The sequence below is a fragment of the Xiphophorus hellerii genome, chromosome 14 (assembly GCF_003331165.1).
Source record: "Xiphophorus hellerii strain 12219 chromosome 14, Xiphophorus_hellerii-4.1, whole genome shotgun sequence".
Taxonomy (NCBI): Eukaryota; Metazoa; Chordata; class Actinopteri; order Cyprinodontiformes; family Poeciliidae; genus Xiphophorus; species Xiphophorus hellerii.
In genome coordinates this window covers 10778064-10797472 of record NC_045685.1, presented here as the reverse complement: position 1 = coordinate 10797472, position 19409 = coordinate 10778064, and the positions used below count along the sequence as shown (strand labels likewise).

At 39.6% G+C, this 19409-nt stretch overlaps 1 protein-coding gene across 4 annotated transcripts; it reads left to right on the top strand.

Annotated features, from left to right (window-relative positions):
* Positions 1–1291: 1291 nt before the first annotated feature.
* gba2 (glucosidase, beta (bile acid) 2) lies at positions 1292–18770 on the top strand. Of its 4 annotated transcripts, XM_032584360.1 has the most exons (19): positions 1336–1511; positions 1665–1906; positions 1992–2212; positions 6041–6132; positions 6951–7066; positions 8394–8612; positions 10236–10475; positions 11005–11107; positions 11960–12113; positions 12654–12779; positions 13590–13774; positions 13911–14015; positions 14149–14256; positions 14450–14601; positions 15291–15397; positions 15527–15669; positions 15840–15955; positions 16643–16834; positions 17961–18191. In XM_032584360.1, the coding sequence occupies exons 3-19, from the start codon at positions 2019–2021 to the stop codon at positions 18189–18191; spliced, it is 2583 nt and encodes an 860-aa protein (XP_032440251.1). In that variant the 5' UTR covers positions 1336–1511; positions 1665–1906; positions 1992–2018. The 4 variants fall into 4 exon arrangements, with proteins under 4 accessions (XP_032440250.1, XP_032440251.1, XP_032440249.1 ...); XM_032584359.1 differs by having other exon boundaries at positions 1292–1395; positions 1665–2212; XM_032584358.1 differs by having other exon boundaries at positions 1337–1511; positions 1665–2212.
* The last annotated feature ends 639 nt before the right edge of the window (positions 18771–19409 follow it).

The following is a 19409-nucleotide window of genomic DNA, read 5'->3' as shown; positions in this document are numbered from 1 at the left end:
TTCACCTTTAAGCTGAGCAATGACTCCAACACAACATAAGAATGTTTAGACCAAAGCACAAGTTATGTTATAATGGCCTAGTCCAAGTCTCCTAATTGCCCAATTTCCAAATCCTAATTTCAATTGAGAATGTATGCCAAGCAGGAGAAGTTTCTGATGACATGCAGCCACCCAGGGCGTCATGTCGTCAGGGGTGGCATGAGCCTCTGCTCCCTTTCCGCTTCCACTGGCCAGGCTGTGAATGTCATGACAGTGCATCATTGAGGCGAGAAGCAGTTTGAGGTGTTCACCCAGGGAACCGAACTGGCTAGAATCACCTGTAATGCCAAGTCCAAAAAAACTGTTTTTAGTTATTTTACAAAGAAGAATGAGGGTGAAATATCAGTGTCTAAATATGTAAAGTTGATAGAAACATTCCCCCAAACTTTCCAACCTGTAAAGTGCAGCAAAGCATAGGCCTACTTGGTTCTAAAAGGTATTGGCTCAGGGGACTAATCATAATAAAGTACAATACAATACAACACACCAGACTTTCAGGCTTTTATTTCCTTCCACTTCCACTCTGAATCATTAAGTTTGTGGTTGCAACAGGAAAAAAACAGAATATGAACCCTCTTCTCTTGTGAGGAGCTGCTGATTAGGTTTAAACCTTCCACTGAATTTGTGAGTTATGAAAACCTTAAAGCTGTTGTGTGCTAGTCTCGTAAATCTGCTCCTGTCTAAAGTCTAGCGGAAAACTCGTATCACGGGCTCGTCATCAGTCTTAACCCAAATCACATGGGCTTTAGTCAAAATCCCGGATTTCGACTAAATATACAAACAGCTTGCTATATAAGACATGCACCAAATTACTACGGGGCAGTTGCAGGGGCAGTTGCAGAGCGACAATGGCAGAATGCTGATGAAAACGTTCTAATTAAACGGAAGAACATTCATACAAACTGACTTACAAATTAATTAAACATACTTTATACAGCTGTAAAGTACGACAAATTGGAAAATACCTAACCTCTGTCTCTCTTTTGTTGTTAAAATGGTACAAGCGCATCCTTTTATATATATTTTTTTGCTCCTATCTCCAGAGTCAAATTTGTCAGGCACAGTTTACTTCTATGACATTTTTTCAATGGTTACTTTAAAACTCCTCGATATGAACAACAATGTTTGCAGCTGCGACACATGTATTGAATGTGCAAGTTGAACGTATATGACGGTGAAACGAAATGTTTTCCAGCCGTTTCAAGGGAAGCCTGTCCCTGCAAGTCAAGACGCGGGTAAAAATGAGCTCCCGCGCCGCCTGTAGAGGATTTACATGCTGAGCTCCTCCCTGAAAACAGCTACAGCCTCTTTAGAGAGGTCGGCTTTCCGCTATGTCGCGTTGACGCTGTAACTCAGGTATTTTCTAAACAAATACAGACAATTTGTTGTGGCTAGCAGGCTGCCTCGGGTTTCGCTGTGCCTTATCCTCAAAGCAAATGGATGTTTTAAGCTAATACTTGTTGACTAAGGAGGTAAAAAATTGCTGGCAGTAATTTGTCAAATGTAGACGTGTTGCAATTCTAGAGATGCTTGCTGAGAAATAATCTCCCCATAAGGCTTTCTGTATACATTAATTCATGTTTTGTCGTTAAACGTGTCGTTTTACTCTCTTTGCCGTGCTGCAGGAGCTCATGCTAATCAACAGAAGGTTCTTCAGCCCTTCCTGAAGAAGGGGCAAATCCACACTGGAAAGCCCATTGAGATGCTCCCACTGCTGTAGCAGAAATATGGCACCAGAGCCTCCACCCTGAAGAACAAACATTTCCTGCTCGTATATCAAGAGTCCATCAGGTCGACCCCTTTGACTCATCCAATCCAGTGTATTAGTTCCAGTGGAGAGATACCTGTAACACCTTATACCTCTGTGGTGAAAACCCTCACTGAGCTTGTTCAGTTTACTAAAGGTGGTGGCCGCTCTCTGTGTATAAATCCCATTCACCACGTTTTTCCAGCTCCTTTAGGTGAAAAGTTGTGCAGACATGACCTCGGAGTGGGGCGAGAAGTCCACAGCGGACCTCATGAGCAGATGCGTCTCTAAGGAAGTGGGACAAGGGGTGCCCAAAGAGGGGTGGCGGATCTGTCTGGCGCACGAATTCAAGGAGAAGAGGAAGCCCTTTCAGGCCAAAGATGTCTCGCTGTCCAATGTTATGGATCACATCGGCCTGGGAATCAGGTAAGACACAGAGATCATTTAAAATACAAAAACAAAACATGCTAAACCAGTGTTCAGAAGCTCTCCTAATAAGATGCCTACACAGTCTTGGTATAAAACTAGCAGCAATCCTTGCCATTTTGGTGTTTTCCTTTGTAATGGAGCACCAGTGACATTTGCTCGGAAGAAATATTTCCAACTACGGAATCTAGGTCAGCTACAAGTCCAAAGATCAGAGTGTTTAGATGTTCTCTAAGTAAATGCAAAGCCTCTCCTGCAGTAAAGGATCCTAATAATGTAATTTTAAAGTTACTTTCTGGATGTTGCATTTTGGTCCTGTTGAAAGAGAAGCTTTGGAGTCCTTGTATGATCCTTATATATCAGATTACAAGAAACAGCAGTGGTCTCTTTTATTTCTTTAAGGAGACAGATCAACACAAAGCAATGCAAGTGAAAGGAAAATAAGTTATGCTTAATTTTCTAAAAATGTTTGGAGTGCACTTATGTACAATCCCATCCCCCTCTTCTACTCAGACATCCTTAAATATAAGCCAGTGCAAATATTTGCCTTCAGAAGTCACCTAATTAGTAAATAATGTGTATTTCATAGAACATCCATTAGTGAACAAACAGTATTTTAAGTTCTGATGATATGTGAAAAAAGTTCAGTGGGTATAAATAGATTTTCAGGGCGCTGCTTAGATAAAAATACTCCAGTATGAATTCTCTCGATCGTCCAAAGTAAGCATATTCAGCGGCTTTCGAGCAGCCCACCATGCAGCCTTTACTTGCTGCAATCAAATGTATGCTGAACACGTGACTCGAGCAAAGCTTCATGTCTTCATCAGCCATCTTCTCTATAAAATATGTCAGCGTTGTGCTTACAAACGTAATATGATGTACCGCTCCCTTACTTTGGGAGCGAACACAATGAAGTTGTTTCAGTTCTTTATTTGTGCTTCGCTGAGATCCTACGAGTTCCCTAAAAACCAGTTCATACAGTCACTTCGGACCACGTAGAAAAGCGTACAGTGATGCTTGAAGAGTTCATACAGGGTGTGCCTCAGTCGGCCCTGTTGCCATGGCAGCTTTTGTTAATTATTGCAAAGATTTATGGCATCATAACTGGTGCGCTGGATAAACTTTGCTCAGAGAGCACACCGCCTCCAGCTCAGTGTTTCAGAATATCTAGACTTGCAGTCAATACTGTTGATTTTTTTTTTTAAAGATATGGTTACTGGGAGTTTTCAGTAAGCTGGCAGCCAAAGCAAAGCTCACCTGGGTTGGGTCTAAGGTTGGCACCGTGTTCACATATCTGGACTGGGTCGAGGACCATTGTTTGCATTTCAGCTGGGCCGCAAACAGCAGTGTCCTGACAATAGTCTGAGCCCGCAGTGGCTTCAAATGACACGCTTCGGTTGACTCCATTCATCTCGGCCTCAGTGCAGCCTGAGCTTTCTTTATGCGGCGGTATTGTTCACAGCTGGTTGCTGATGTCAGACCTTCATTGTCAGCAGATTTGCCAAGCCTGGCTGAAGTCTTCATATTTGTTGAACTCATTGAGAATTTTATCTTGAGTCGAAATGATGAGCATTTTTGTTCAGCCCCTCTTGTTTGATGCCCTAAATTAAAATTCTGCAGAACAATTTGTCTTGAAAAGTTATGTAATCAGTGACCAGAAGCCACTTTTGTGTTATGTAATTTCAGTATAATTTCAGCTATTCTGTGAGGAACTTAGAGGCCTTAAAACAGACGTAAGCCTGTAGTAAAACTTGAAAGTTTATGTTCAGGTAATTTCCTCCTTTCAATCGGACAGATGATGAGATGTTTTGTAAAAAAAAAAAAAAAGAGGTCAAAAACAATCAGTCTTTAGATGTGCAAAGCTGTAAAAGACATACCCTACGGCAAGAAGAGATGTGTTGTAAAAGTGTAATAAAGCTGCTTATCCTTTGTTGATCTTTCAGAACAAAACACAAATGGGGAATTGTGTCCGCCGAAAAATGTAGGTTAGATGCATTGTGGGCTGTTAGTTCGGCACATCAGCAGTGCTGAGCGTATTTCCTGTATTAGAAAACCCCACTGTACAACAACAGACACAGCCTTATGCTGCTTTTCTTTTTTTTTTTGCATATTAACAGAAAATCCGTCGCGTTTCCATTCGGAGCTCGGAGCATAAACAGATTATTGACTCCGCTCCGGGCACTGCAAGCAGCTTGAACGGGTTTGTTACATTGCCTAATTAATATTTGACTGGGCAACCCCGCGTCACGCCTAGACACACACGTTTGCGAGCACACTATTAACAGCACTCAGATGAAGTAGACCTGAGACTGTGAGTGTGCTGACCTCGTTTTACAAGTCCATCCTTTGTGTAGTTGCACAATTCCCTCTATTTTCTCTCTCTCTCCCTGTGTGTGTGTGTGTGTCCTGCTTTGGCTGAGAGTGCTAAAGGCCTGGAAACTCCTGTAGCTCCAGAGAGCTGAGAAACAAGAACAAGCTGGGAGAAAATGTGTTTGTTTATTACCAGTTTGGGGCTTTTAAAAGTAAAATATGCAGCTTTTGTTTAAACTACTCATGTTATTCACTTTTTTTTATATTTCGACATGTTAAGGTAGAAAAATTGTCAATTTAAGGAGGAGGCTTTCTGTGGAGGGGTACGAATACTCGTCTGGAACAGTCAGAGCAGGGTAACCGGTCAGGCTCTGCCGTGAAGATGTTATCTCATGCAGCTGCAGTTATCTCTTCGCACTGGAAGACTGCGAGGTCATATAGCTGAGATAACACACAGCTGAGCCATAAACACTTGTGTTTATGTGGAACACACACATCTAGACGCATCAAATTTTACTCTTTAACTTAAGACTCGTCTATTAGAGGTGTGTGAGAAACACATTATTAAGAATAATGTCCAGATAATCAGAATTGACATGCAATGTGTCAACGACGTGACTATGTAGGACAGCTAAACTAACTATATTATCAGAAACAATTTCTTCCTGGAGGTGTGGCCTCGGTTGAAGTTTGAAACTTTAAACGTTTGGCTGTGACGTAAGTAATGCGCCAGCTTGATGCTATGAAGCTTGCCTGAAATTGCCTGCCCTGTAAACAAACATCCTTCACTGCAAAGAGAGACGGTGCAAATGTTAATGTCAATTCAGTATCTGGAAGTGTGGCTAACACGGGACTAAACGGCTTTATTCACTTCCTTCACTGCTTTCGCTAAAACTACTGACAGATTACAATCCTAAAACAGCAACAAAAATCATCATAATGGTTCACAACTTCACCTTCTGCTCATTGGTAGACCCGGTTGAAATTCTACCGGAGGAATCCACGTATATGGGAGAAACCTCAGACAGAGCTGTGAAGGGAAATGAGAATCGAGCTGAATTGTGTAGTAAGGCATTGATCATCTTATGGACCAACCCGCCGTTGTAATCTTGTTGACATGTCATAAAATTGTATAAAATGTTTAATTCATTGTCTTTTTTTTCCAGCATTGCACCTCCTCCATTCTTCTAATACACAGGTGTCAAACTCCAGTCCTCGAGGGCCGCTGTCCTGCAGTTTTTAGATGTGCCACAAGTACAAAACACTGGAATGAAATTGCTTAATTACCTCCTCCTTGTGTAGATCAGTTCTCCAGAGCCTTAATGACCTAATTATTCTATTCAGGTGTGGTGCAGCAGAGGCACATCTAAAAGTTGCAGGACACCGGCCCTTGAGGACTGGAGTTCGACACCCCTGTTCTAATAAATCAGCCAAAGAAGAATCAATTGACTCATCTTCCTCACTTAAAGTGAAAGTGCAAAGTTTTCGCAACTTAACTTTCCTCTGCATGTTTTCCAGGTATCTTAAATGGTGGTACAAGAAGACTCAAGTGGAGAAGAAGGCTCCATTCATCGATATGTTTCGAGCTCTGCCTCTACGGCAAATATATGGTTAGTTTGATTCAGGTATAGAGAAGAATAGTTATTTCTTTTTGGTTTTTTTTATAAGACAACTGCTATAGTAGATCACAAAGAAATGCTTTGCCTTCAGTAGAGATGAGTGCAGTAATAAAGGGAACAGTGTCTCTGATGAAGGCAGGATTGGTCTGGGAAAGAAAAACAATGTAACAGTTCATGTTGGACTTTAAGGATTAAAATTCAATAAACACGTCTTTTATTGCAGCAGCTTAATCTCTAAATCTACACTTACTTTAAGTAGGTTTATTCAGTGGTTAAGGGTTATTTGTTTTATCAAAATAAAAGGTGCCACAATTGTTGTCATTCCTAACAAATCACAGGAGACAAATGTAAATCTACGTTTCTGTTGGCACAACACAGAGGTAAATTTCTTTTATGCACTCTCCAAAAGCAGAAAGACGATATATCTCACCATTTAATAAGTGTCAGTGTGCTTGGTGTAGCAAATTTACTGGCCTAAATTTGTGAGGATGGTTGAGGAAATACAAAAATGTATTCAGAGCTCGGTGTTGGAGAACTGCAGCGTAGAGTGGATAACTACTCTTTATCCAAAACCTTTTGGAAACATCTTTACCAGGGTTGCCAATAATAGTAGGAGGTCAATAAATCATTAGACAAAACTCACTGGATTTGTTTTAGGCTCGACTGGAATTACTTTTTAGTTATTCTGCAGAGCTGGATTAAGCTTATGTAAATCTTCATGTTTTCATAGAGTTGGGATTAGCTAGGAGTGAGCTCATCCATTCATCCTTCCTTTGACATCACTCTCCTCTTTCTGCTGGCACGTTCAGGTGCTCCTCTCGGCGGTATCGGAGGCGGCACCATTACGAGAGGTTGGAGGGGGGAGTTCTGCAGATGGCAACTAAACCCTGGGATGTACCACTACAAAACCGTCATAGCCAACCAGGTACCTCATAACCCAAAAGTCTTTTGCTTAGAGTTTGCTTTGTCATCATGATGGGGCATCTGACTGGGAATGCAAGGAAAATGGGCCTCCTTTTGCTTTTGTAGTAGACTAGAATAAACACAGGACGATATGGTTTTTATGGAATAATAACAGTACAAGAAGCTCACACGCTGACGTAACAACAGACATGTTGCCCAACCTTGCCATCTTCACTTGTATAATGACTAATAAGAGTGATGGGCAGGGCTTGTGTAGCTTCCCACCATGACTGTTGGTGTTTATTAAGGCTGGAAATATTTCTCAACAGCTCAGTTTGACTTTCTTGTGAGTAAGGGAAAAGTGTGACAGCTTTCTTTCAGTCTTACCAGGAGTGAGCAGCAACTAGCCGGTGAGACACAGTGCACACTTTAGGCAGCCCATACCAGGTGTGGGCTGCGTTCAGAAATGCCAAAGTCTACTCACAGTGTCACACTTTCAGTGAGACACTGTGAGTAGATTTATTTTTTTTTTTCCCAGCTGTATTGAGCATAGAGTCACTCCCTGTTTTCATGGAGTCCGCTTGCCAAATGAAGGCTGCTAGACCTTTACAAATTCACATGTTTAGATAAACTTCCAGAAACTAAAGGAATGCCACTTATCAATCATCTTATGTAACACTGTAACACATTGAGGTAGCTAGTGCCAGCTATCTTGGCAGATAGACTGATAATATTTCTTCTAATATCATTATACTTGAGCTACACTGTGAACAACAGAGCGATAAAAATGTTCATATTGTTCCCTGTGGTGTACGGGTCAGATCTTTGCTGGAAAGCCAACCAATGATGCACATCGATGTTTGCAGTGGTGAATTGTCCTGCAGAAAAATTCAAAACATTTACATAAAATAGTTTGTTAAATTCCTTGTAGAAGGAAAATCTTGATCAGAACTTTGTATTGACAAGTAAAAGGCTGTTCAGTGCGTCTGTGTGTTATATCTTTAGATTCGTTCAGACTGTGTAAAAAAAAGATTTGTTGTTTAGTTAAAGTGCAATGAATCTAGTCTAATTTGTAAATGCAATCACCGAGTCAGGTTTAATTTATTGTAAATTTGTTGCACACAGTTATCTAATGAGATGCCAGTAATTATGGACTGAAAAACTTTTTCTAGGAATTTCCTAGATTCAGTTTTCAGGTAAGGGTGAGAAAAACTTGCTTCTTTCCCAATCACTATTGTTGGTATTTAAGAATCCGCTGGAGGCAGACTTGACTTCAGAAGTGTGTCTGTAAAGCTGATCATTACATCTTACTCGTCAGCATAGTTGAGCATCTTCTTCTCCTGTTGCAGTTCACTGTGTGTTTGCGCCGCGGAGGACAAACGGTTTACCAGCAGGTTCTGTCCGTGGAGCGTCCGCCCACGCTGCAAGGCTGGAACTGGGGCTACTGCGGAGAGTACGCCTTCTATCACGCCTTGTACCCCCGCGCCTGGACCGTGTACCAGCTGCCGGGTCAGAACGTCACCCTCACCTGCCGGCAGATATCCCCCGTCATCCCTCATGACTACCAGGTCGGTGACGTTTCTCTGACTGCACGCTCAGCCATAAAAATGCGTCTGTTACACAAATTCTGACACAAATTCTGACAAGATCTTTCTGGGAATATAAAGTTGTGTAATAATTCCCTCAGTTGTTGATGCCCCCACTGTTAATACTGTATGTTCTTCTTTACTCAGTGGGAAAGCACTTAGTCTTTTCATATTAACAGTTTACTATTATACAAGGTTGGCACACATATTGAGAGATTCCCCTTTGGTCAGATATTTTGGATCGATTTCCTGTTTTAGACGCAATTACAACATGAAGTCCACCAGATTATCCTGGTATTTTAAAGATATCATAAAGCCGTGAACCATACAAAGGCTCCCAGAGCCTCTGGAAGAGAAAAAGGCTCCAATGAGTTGGCGTGAGAGATGATTGAAACATTTAAGACTGAGGATGTAAGCAAGTTCAGACAAGCAGCACATTTCTCACGGTCATTTCTTTACTTATGAAATTCAATGGCCATCTGCCTCACTTGGAGTTCTTTTGTTTTTCCCATTTTGAAGAATGGCCATCAGAAATGGCCCTCAACGTAACAGGACGTTAGACTACAGGACACCCATTAAAAGGTTTTATTTATTTATTAATTTGCAAAACAACAAACAGATCCATATCTGTTAGCATATTTTTTAATGCTAACACATAACTGTGAATTTATTGCAAAAGTTTCCACAAACTTTGTCAAAAATATTAAGTGACTGCTAACGCCCACTTGTTAACAGTGGTAATTGGCATTATTTTTACTTCTACCGCACTGCTCCGTCAGCCTTAACTTGATGTCAAAGTTTGTGATCGATATAGCCAGTAAAAAAAAAAAAAGAAGTCATATTTAGTCCTATTTTCTGTAAGTGCAAATGTCACAAAATTCTGAGGAAATATTTCTAAATAATAAAAAAAATCACAAAAACAATAGTGAAATTCTGGACTGAATTACTGTGGCTCTGGTTATTTTGACAAAGCCAGTTTGTACTTAACAGAGGACGTTCTACCCTTCACCTTGAATATATTAGCTCAGATTAAACATTGAAATCCTTTATATCCCTCAGTAACAGCTGAGTTTATTTGAAGGCTTTTAACACATCTTCATCTACGTTGTTGATAAAAAAATATTTGGCGCTCTAACAACTTCAGCCCAAACTTGTCATAAATCTCCTCCATGACCTTTACCCTCTGAGGTGAAAATCACTCTGTCAGGTTTATTAATACCATGTCCATGGTATGAGAGCTTACAGAATCAGACTCTTGATCAGGTCACAGTGAGAGGCTTTGCCAGACAGTCAACACATGATTTTTATACCCAGAACAAAGAATCATAAACACACGAGACAGTCTGGCTCCTTTTTGCAGCTGTGGAAAACAATAGCTAACCTTGGGTGTGGCGCACAGACAAAAAGAAAAGGAAAAACATAATATAACCATCAGATTAATAAAGTTATAAGATATCAGTCTGAAATTACATTTTCCACCACACCAAAAACAGATTTATAGTTCTAAAGCTTTTTTTGTACACAAGAGTTTTTTGTTTTTTTTCTATTAAGTTTTTTTTTTTTTATGTCTGAAGAAACCTGTTGAGTATCGTTGCTTCTCCTCAGGACTCGAGTCTCCCAGCGGCAGTATTTGTGTGGGACATAGAGAACAAGAATGACTACGCTCTGGATGTCTCCATCATGTTTACAATGGTCAACGGGTCGGGACACAAGGACGACAAGAGTGGCGGCCACTGGAATGAGCCGTTCCACCTGGAGAAGGACGGGGAGGCGGTGTCCGGAGTCCTGCTGCACCACTGCACCGCAGCGAACCCCTACACCCTGTGCATCGCAGCGCGAGAGCAGGTTCACGTCATTGATGTTGTCAGAAGCGAGAAATAAATTGATCGCACAATGAATTAAAACGAGCTCAATAATTTCCATTTGCATGATTTATTGTTTTCATCCTTTCTTTCTCTTTTTTCCTACCAAATCCTGGATGACAAAAGTCTTCATTCTGGTGCTTTGGTCTCATCTAGCCCTTTTTATGAAGGATAATTTTGTTTGCAGAAACTTCATAATTCATTTAATTTGTTGTTTCTGATATCCTGTTTAATTACTTTCGATATTTAAAATGTCTTCCAGTTCCAGTGATCTTTGAGAATATGTTGTTGCATTACTATGCCCTTACCAATACGTTAGTTGAAAATGGTCTTAAAACAACAATATTCTCGTTTATCCCTATAATCTGAGACAATTTTTCGTCCAGAAAAATGTATCGTCACAGGTGTATTTTGATAAAAGTAACTGCACCATGGCTAGTCAGCATCTTTATAGTTTTTCTACTAAATATCCATTTCTAAGAGATTAAACTGTGGGTTTTTAACTTCAAAAGGCTGACAGGGAGGTGAGCCATCAGACGGCCTTCAGTCCAAAAGGAACCTGCAGCGGTCTGTGGAGCGACTTGATCACTGACGGACGACTGGACTCCCCCACAGGTTAATCTGCTAGCTGATCATCTGAAACATGTAAATGGGAACCAAACCAAACTACAGTATTTTTAATGCAGAAAAAACTGAGAATTAAAGAAAAAGGCAGTTTTTATGTGAAAACTGTCCAGGACAACTATGTGACATTTAATCACCCCCTAAATGTACCTAGGTGAACATCAGCCGATATGTAACGCCAAGATTATACATTCAATTTCAACAAATCATATTTTATAGACTATAATAAGCAAATCTCACTTTTATATTCTTTTGTCTACTTTTCTATTTAAATTTAAAATCAATTCTTTATTATTAGATGAGATGAGAGACGGTGTTTGGATTGTTCTTTGGACAGATGAGACCAAAGCCAAGATTGCCGCCACTCTTGTCGTCCATGACAGCTGGAATGACTTCTTACCAAGCACGGTGATGGAGGAGTTATGATTTTGGCACATTGCAATCTTTGATTCAACCAGAAACTCCTCTCTACACCAAAGCAGTTATCGTTTCCAAAAGTACTTCAACAAGTCATGGAATCACAGGGAGTGATTAATCTGATAAAGAAAAGTTATTTTGTACGCTTGAAATTAAATCATTTTAGAACCTCATAAAGAACAGATCTTTTTTTTTTATTATGCTGTGATGCAAAAATACCTTGAATTGAAAGAGTCTTTTAAATTTTTTAAATACGCCCAATAAAGATAGATTCAATATTACGGTTGTAATTTCTTCTGACGCAAATCTGGATATATGAAGGTATCAAAGGTCAGATGATCATCTTCATCTCAATGAAAGGAGCTGAATTAGACAGAGATGCTGTTTATTGTCTGATTCACCTTCATCACTTGTTGATCTGTGCAGGGTCCAGCCCACCAACCCAGAAGGGAGAGAAGGTAGCAGCTGCGTTGGCGGTGAGCTGCTCGGTGCCGGCTCATAAGCTCAACAGCCTGGAGTTCTGCCTGGCCTGGGACATGCCCAGAATCACCTTCGGGTCCAGGGAGAGAGAACACGTCAGGTGATTCTTACATCGCGTTAGTCACAGTTCAGGGATCTAAAATTGTGGTTGTAAGGAAAAATAATAATTTCCATCACCAGGATTTAACATTTAGTCTTCTTAAATTAGTTTGATTTTTTTTTTTATCCTTTTAAGATATACAGTTGTAAGAACTTGATACTTGCTGAAACATGTAATACTGCACTTATTTTACCTATTTACTTGGTTTGGCTGTTGAACTTCAACGTCACATACGCAAAGCAGACCTCCTCCCTTGTTTGCTTTGCCGTCGTTCTCAGGTTACAGTGCAAGAAGAGCCCACTAGTCCTGAATTAATTTGCTTACCCATGGTTTAGATCAGGGTGGTATTTCTCATTACTTATTCACCTCACATCCCTCCAGAGCCAGTCACTTTTCTTTTAAGCGCAATACATGAAGAAAAAGGCAAAAAAAAAAAAAAACAAGCATTTTTTTTGAGAAATAATAGAAATAATCTCTAACCTTGACTTATGTTGGACTTCTTTATTAAACAAAGTGTTTTTGTTTTGTTTTTTTCTACAGGAGATATGCTCGTTACTTTGGGGATAAAGGGGATGCATCTCCGTCCCTCAGCCATTACGCACTGACACACTACAAACAATGGGAGAAATCCATTGAGGAGTGGCAGAGACCCATATTACGGGACAGGTACTTTAGTTTCAGAAGATAAAATTAAAATACAGAAAAGTTAAATTACCTCAACACTTTAATTAAAAAGGCAAAACTTTTATATTTTGTATAAGTGACATATTTCAAGTTTATTTCTGTTCACCACCACCGAAAGATGATAAATGGATGGATTTTTCTTTTTTTGATAAGAAAAACCAATAGCGAAAACCAGCTGACGAAAACCAATAGTTCAGTTTCTTAGTAAATTAGATCATAAAAAAACCAAAGGAAAAAATACTTTTAATACAGAAATGTGTTGTTAAGCCTTGTTCATCTTTCTTTTTATCATACTTTTTCCTTGCTCTCAACTTTTCTATAAAATCTGTGGTTACATGAGTATGTGAAAAAACTGTTTTTCTTTTTTATTTTATTTTATTTTTTTAGAAATGACCTTTTGTGGCTTTTTACCCATTTGATGGAAGGTGTCAGAGACTGCTTGCTGGATAATCTGTCTCATGATTATGAAGGTCCAAACATGATTGGTACTTAACGGAAATTAGATTTTTGTCAATCTGATGTACCATTCAGAAGATTAGTTATGGATTTTCATTAGCTGCACCCCACGATTATCAAAATAAACAGAAAAATACTTGAAATGTATCATTGTGTGAATAATAGATCTACAAATTTTGTATTTTAAACTGAAAGAAAAAAGAAATGGTAAAGCCAAGGCATTTCCGTTTTCTGTCTTTTTTTTTTTTTTTTTGCTGGCTGCTGTTTGTGATCTTGCATAAGAACCTTCTGTTTTTTTTGTTTGTTTGCGAATTACGTTTCTTCCATGTGTCCCAGTTCTCTTCCGCCTTGGTACAAGTCCGCTCTGTTTAACGAGCTGTACTTCGTGGCGGACGGAGGAACCGTGTGGACAGAGCTTTCGGAGGACGCTGACGTCAGCGGCGGTGTGCGCAGTGAGGACGGCGGTCTGCCAGCTCAGCCTGCTCTCGTCAAGGAGTACGGCCGATTTGCTTACCTAGAAGGTAGGCAAAAGGAGAATCATTAGTTGGTTAAAATGCACAAATATTCACTGTTTTGTTGTTTTATTTTAAATCGGATAAAACATTCAGACAACAGCGATGACTTTCAGATTGAATAAAATGTTGCCCTGTTTTCCAGGTCAAGAATACAGAATGTATAACACGTACGACGTGCACTTCTACGCCTCCTTCGCACTTATCATGCTGTGGCCCAAGCTAGCCTTGAGTGTGCAATATGATATTGGTGAGCGAAATCTTAGTGCCCTTTCTGTAACCCAACTGTTCATCAACGATCCCTGCTAGACCAGTTTTACGCCATCGATCTCCACCCATCGTGAAAGCGTGCTCCATCTTTTAACCTATCAATCTGCCCTCAGCTGGCACCGTGGTTCAGCAGGATCCAACAGAGAGGCTGCATCTGATGAACGGCCGTTGCTCTCCTGTCAAGACAAAAAACGTGGTGCCTCATGACATAGGAGACCCAGGTAGGGGAGAGGCCATCCAGATAATAACCTCACTGTGAGAGCATCCCAGTGGATTACTGCTGTTGTTTACGACTAAATTACAGAATTAAATCTGACTGATGCCTTGGTCTTTACAACTAGCTGTCTTTATAAGGCTCTTATCTGCTTGACTTTTGTATATATTTTTGATTATGCAACACATTTCTCTTCCAAGATGATGAACCTTGGCAGAGGTTAAACGCTTACCTCATCCACGACACCGCAGACTGGAAGGACCTGAACTTGAAGTTTGTCCTGCAGGTCTACAGGGACTTTCATCTGACCCAGGACAGTCAGTACCTGCAGGACATGTGGCCCATCTGCCAGGTTTAACTCTCTTTTTTGTGTGTGTGTGTGTGTTTTTAAATTATTATTATTCATTGTTTAATCAATGTTTATTTAAAAATGTCCATCCACGTTTTCACTAGGTATGGGCCAGTATTGGATTGTTGCTGTGTAATGACCCTAAAATGTATAAAATATGAAATGAAGCTACAGTCTATAACATAATCTAGTAGCTTTTATCAGCCTGCTTATTGGCAGAGAAATCTTTTGTCACTTCTGCAGTTTACCTGCCTTCTCCACAAAAGGACTTCAAACTGTCAGAAGATATAAGGAAACATTTTTCAGGTTTGAAACTGTAACCTTTCAAAAACCTTGATCCGGGTAACTGAACCTGAACAAACCATTCTCCTAATGAATAGTTCTGCGAAATGTTTACAGAAGGATGGAAACTTAAAAGGATCTTATGCAAATGGTTGAGTAAAGTTCTCACAAATCAATGTGACAAGCTAACGTACCAAACTGTTAACAGAGCTAGCATTGTTGCTGCACTTACAGCACGACACCTCATGAAGAGGTGAACTTTTGCACCAGGAATCAACATGGATTATTTCACTCAACAATAATCTGTGCTTTAAACTCATCCAACTTCCATTACAAACCATATTATGAGGCTATTTTAACGTACCTGCTTTGGTTCTCTGAGGACTAATGATACATAATGCATCGTTTAGGCTGTGATGGAGTCTGAGTTGAAGTTTGACCAGGATGGAGACGGCCTGATAGAAAACTCGGGATATGCAGATCAGACGTATGATGGCTGGACTGTGACTGGAGCGAGGTGAGGCCCGGGGTCACCTCAAACGGGGTCGGCTGAAGTGAAGCAGTTTTCCTAATAGGTGTTCTGGAGTCCTTACAACTGCAGTTGAGTTACAAGTTTGCCGATGTTTGGTCTCTTTGTGTCCTGCAGTGCGTACTGTGGTGGGATGTGGCTGGCGTCCCTGTGTGTGATGTGTAAAATGGCCAGACTGGTGGACAGTGAAGAGGCTTACCAGCGTTACAAGGACCTCCTGGAGAGAGGCAGTGCAGCCTTTGATAAACTCTTATGGAACGGTACGCTCCAACATTTATCTGTCATGTTGACATGGATTGAGGGTTTCAGATTTGATCGTTGAGGTAGAACATCTTCAGATCTACGGAGTGATGAAGTTAAGCATACTTCAAATGACTAGTTAGCATTAAGTGCAGCTTGTATAATTCTTTTTTCTCCCTTTGATGTTTAGGAAAGTATTACAATTATGACAGCAGCGGGAGGGCGCTTTCTAACAGCGTCATGTCTGACCAGTGTGCCGGACACTGGTTCCTCAGAGCATCTGGGCTGGAAGAAGAAGCCTATGAGGTGAGTTAAACATCCTACCAGCCATACTGTTGTTTTTAAATGTGTTTCCACCAATGTATTTTTATATGCCTTTTAAAGTATCTCATTAGAAAAGGGTGATGGAAACTGCAAAATTCAAAATTACTTCCTCAAATTTGCAAAAAACTTTGTGCTCTCTTAAGGTGTTTTATTGGCATTTCCAAGACGGAGAGAAGATGGAAACATATTTGCCAAATGAATTCTGACAGCGGATACTTCCATCCAGATGTGATGGTCTTAAATTTTTCAGTACAGATTTCCAGTACGGAAATATGTGTCTATTTTTATTTGCAAAACAGCTCAAGCTCTGTATGGTTGAGTGGAGAGCATCTGTAAACATCGATTTTTGTGTTTGGCCACCAATTAGATTTAGGTCTGGATCACTATGCTTTGATTCAGATTAATTTCATTGTACAGTAACTCTGGCTGTAACTTTAAGGTCAAAAACCTCAGCACAAGTCTCTTTTACAGCCTCTGGAATTAGCTTCATCCATCATCTCCCTTGAACTCCGAGCAGTTTCCAGGGATATGAATGTTATCCTGGAACATTCATATCCGTGGATATGCAAAGTGGTGCATGACTTTTGTAAAAGTAGCCACACAGCCAATGCTTTCCAATTCGTTTTTATATGAATGTTGCCTTAAAATCTCCTCCTTTTTTCGTTCCAGGCATTTCCCAAAGAAAAGATCCGGCGTGCACTGAAATCTGTCTTTGATTTGAATGTAATGAGCTTCTCTGAAGGCCACATGGGCGCCGTTAACGGCATGCGTCCTGAGGGAGTGCCCGACCGCTCCAGTGTCCAGTCAGATGAGGTCTGGATCGGAGTTGTGTACGGGCTGGCAGCTACTATGATTCATGAAGTGAGTGGAAGTTTTAATGTAGTAGTTTTTTTGTTTGTTTTTTTAAAGTGGGACACAGTCAGGTTAATTATATCAACGTTATTTTCTTTTCTTCAGGGTCTACTTCAAATGTGAAAGTCTTAGCTGAATTTGTAAAGTGCTTGATAAAGTTTGATGCCTCTGATGCCAATAAAAAACATCTGTTTCTCAACACTTTTTCTGATGTTCTTTGAAGACCAGCTGTGAAGTTTCATTTCAGAATGACGTCCCAGAAACCTAAAACGAGTCTCTTTGTGATTATAAGCAGCAAATCAAATAAATCTAACTTTTTCTTTTTCAGTTTAACACACTTTTTTCTTTGCCACATGTCACATCAAGTCCACTGAATTACGTTTTTTTGCACCGTTTTTATTTCAATTTTAGATCTCACCATAGCTCTATAAGAGATTATGACCATCTTGTAACTTATAACTTTTGGAGATTATAAAACTTGAATACTAGTTTTAACACTGTAAACAATAATACTTTCACCTTAGTGGTAACTTTATTTAAGAAGCTCTCCTTAAGTTATGTGTATTTGATAAACAGGAACTTCTTCATACCAATAAAGGCAGCAGAGCCTTTACCCCTGGTGTTTAAGGGTTTATTTTAGGCCCAGTATTGTTTTCATTGTATAAGTTGCCTGTCAACTTGTATATGTAAAAAAATTATAATATAAAGTCTTTATTGGGATGGCTAAATTAAATCAACTAATTGATGAATATTTTTAAAGTTCTCCATTTAAGAAATCGCATTGTTCAAAGCTCAGTTTGTTGTTTAATGAGCTTGATTCGGATTTTTAAAAACTGACAAATGTCTTGGTTTTGTTACCAAAACTACAGTTTTTCAGTTAGACCTCCTAGCCAAAGTAAAACCATGTTCTTCCAGTTTTATGAAAGGGAAAATAAAGTGAAACACGGTGGTGGCAGGATCATGCTTTTCTTTACGAGGGACAGGGGTGGCTGTTGAGTTTATGGGGAAGATAACTGGAGCTAAATATAGAACAATATTACCAAATAATATTTGTTAATATTTTTAACAAGATAATTCAGTACAACTTTGTGGTAGTGTTTAGGCAACATGGACATTAATGTTTTTTGTTTCTCAGGGTATGTTGGAGGAAGGTATGCGGACTGCAGAGGGTTGCTACCGAACAGTATGGGAGCGGCTGGGAATGGCCTTCCAGACTCCTGAAGCTTACTGCGAGAGGAGCATCTACCGCTCTCTGGCCTACATGAGGCCTCTTAGTGTTTGGGCCATGCAGCTCGCTCTGGACAGGTCCCAGAGGGACAACACTGTTCGAGCTAAAACCGGAGACACCGACGAGATCAAAACTTGAATAGAAACACGAAACGGCGATTCTCAACAAAATTAACTGGGAATCCCTTTCTCTTTAGCTTGATTGGTTCAATGGTTCATTGTCTAAATCAGACACTGTTGTAATTAAACAATCGTATGTTAAAGGACTTTTCTGATGGCACTGCAAGTTGTCTTACACTTTGTGTGGTCGGGCATTTCCAAAACCAAGTCTCCATGTAATGCAAGTTAACAATGCCATCTTTTGTTTCAGCAACATGTTGTCACATTGTGCACATGTACATATGCAAGCACTACATTAGATAATATGCCAATAGTATTTGCACATTTGCAACATGTCTGTATGTATTGTCAACTTTTGTTCTTACTCCAGTCCAGTTAAAATGCTGTTAAGCAGTGAAATGTGTGACGAGTGGTATTTAAATGTATGGAAAACAATATTACCTTTTATTAATTATTAAATAGAATTTAGTGCCTTTGAGCACTACATATGTGTATACTGTTTAAGCATTCAGTATACATACAGTATGTTGCAGCAACTTGTTTTTTTTTTCTAAATGATAGTCATGACAATCGCTAAGAATAAAGGACTGAAATTTAACACGTTTTTTTTTATTTTTATGAATTTATACATCCAAGTACCAGGCAACAAGGTGGTTTGAGCTGCTAACTTTCTCAGATATTTAATCCTTTAAACATAGCAATCTTAAGTTATGTTAAATTATTATACTGGCCATAAACTGAACTTTGTCAGATATGCACATCCTGCAACAGCAATAAGATATACAGATGCTGGAGGAAAGTCCAAATCATCCTGCCTTTATGGATGGAGAAAATGAAGATTAGGGGAAAAACAAAGTGATTTCACAGTTCTGAGTTCAATCCCCGGTGTGGAAATACTATGCTGCAATAGAACATTTCCTGAACAATAATTGAGGAAAATGATTTGTCAGTTCTTTCAAAAACATTTTTAACTGGATTTTGAAAATAAAAAGTCAACTTTAAATTACATATATGTAAGTTGAAAATACTGCATTCCTTTTTCCTGACAAAAAAAACAACAACTTCCCTTTTAAAAATGGACAGAATAAAATGTTTGTATTGCAGTGATGTATTCAAATCAATAAATTATATCATTATCATATCTAACGCTTATATTTATTATTCACAGCATAGTCTTAGCTCAATGTATACAATTTTCTGGAAAGTTGGGAATTTTCCTAACCCAAGATTGCGAAAT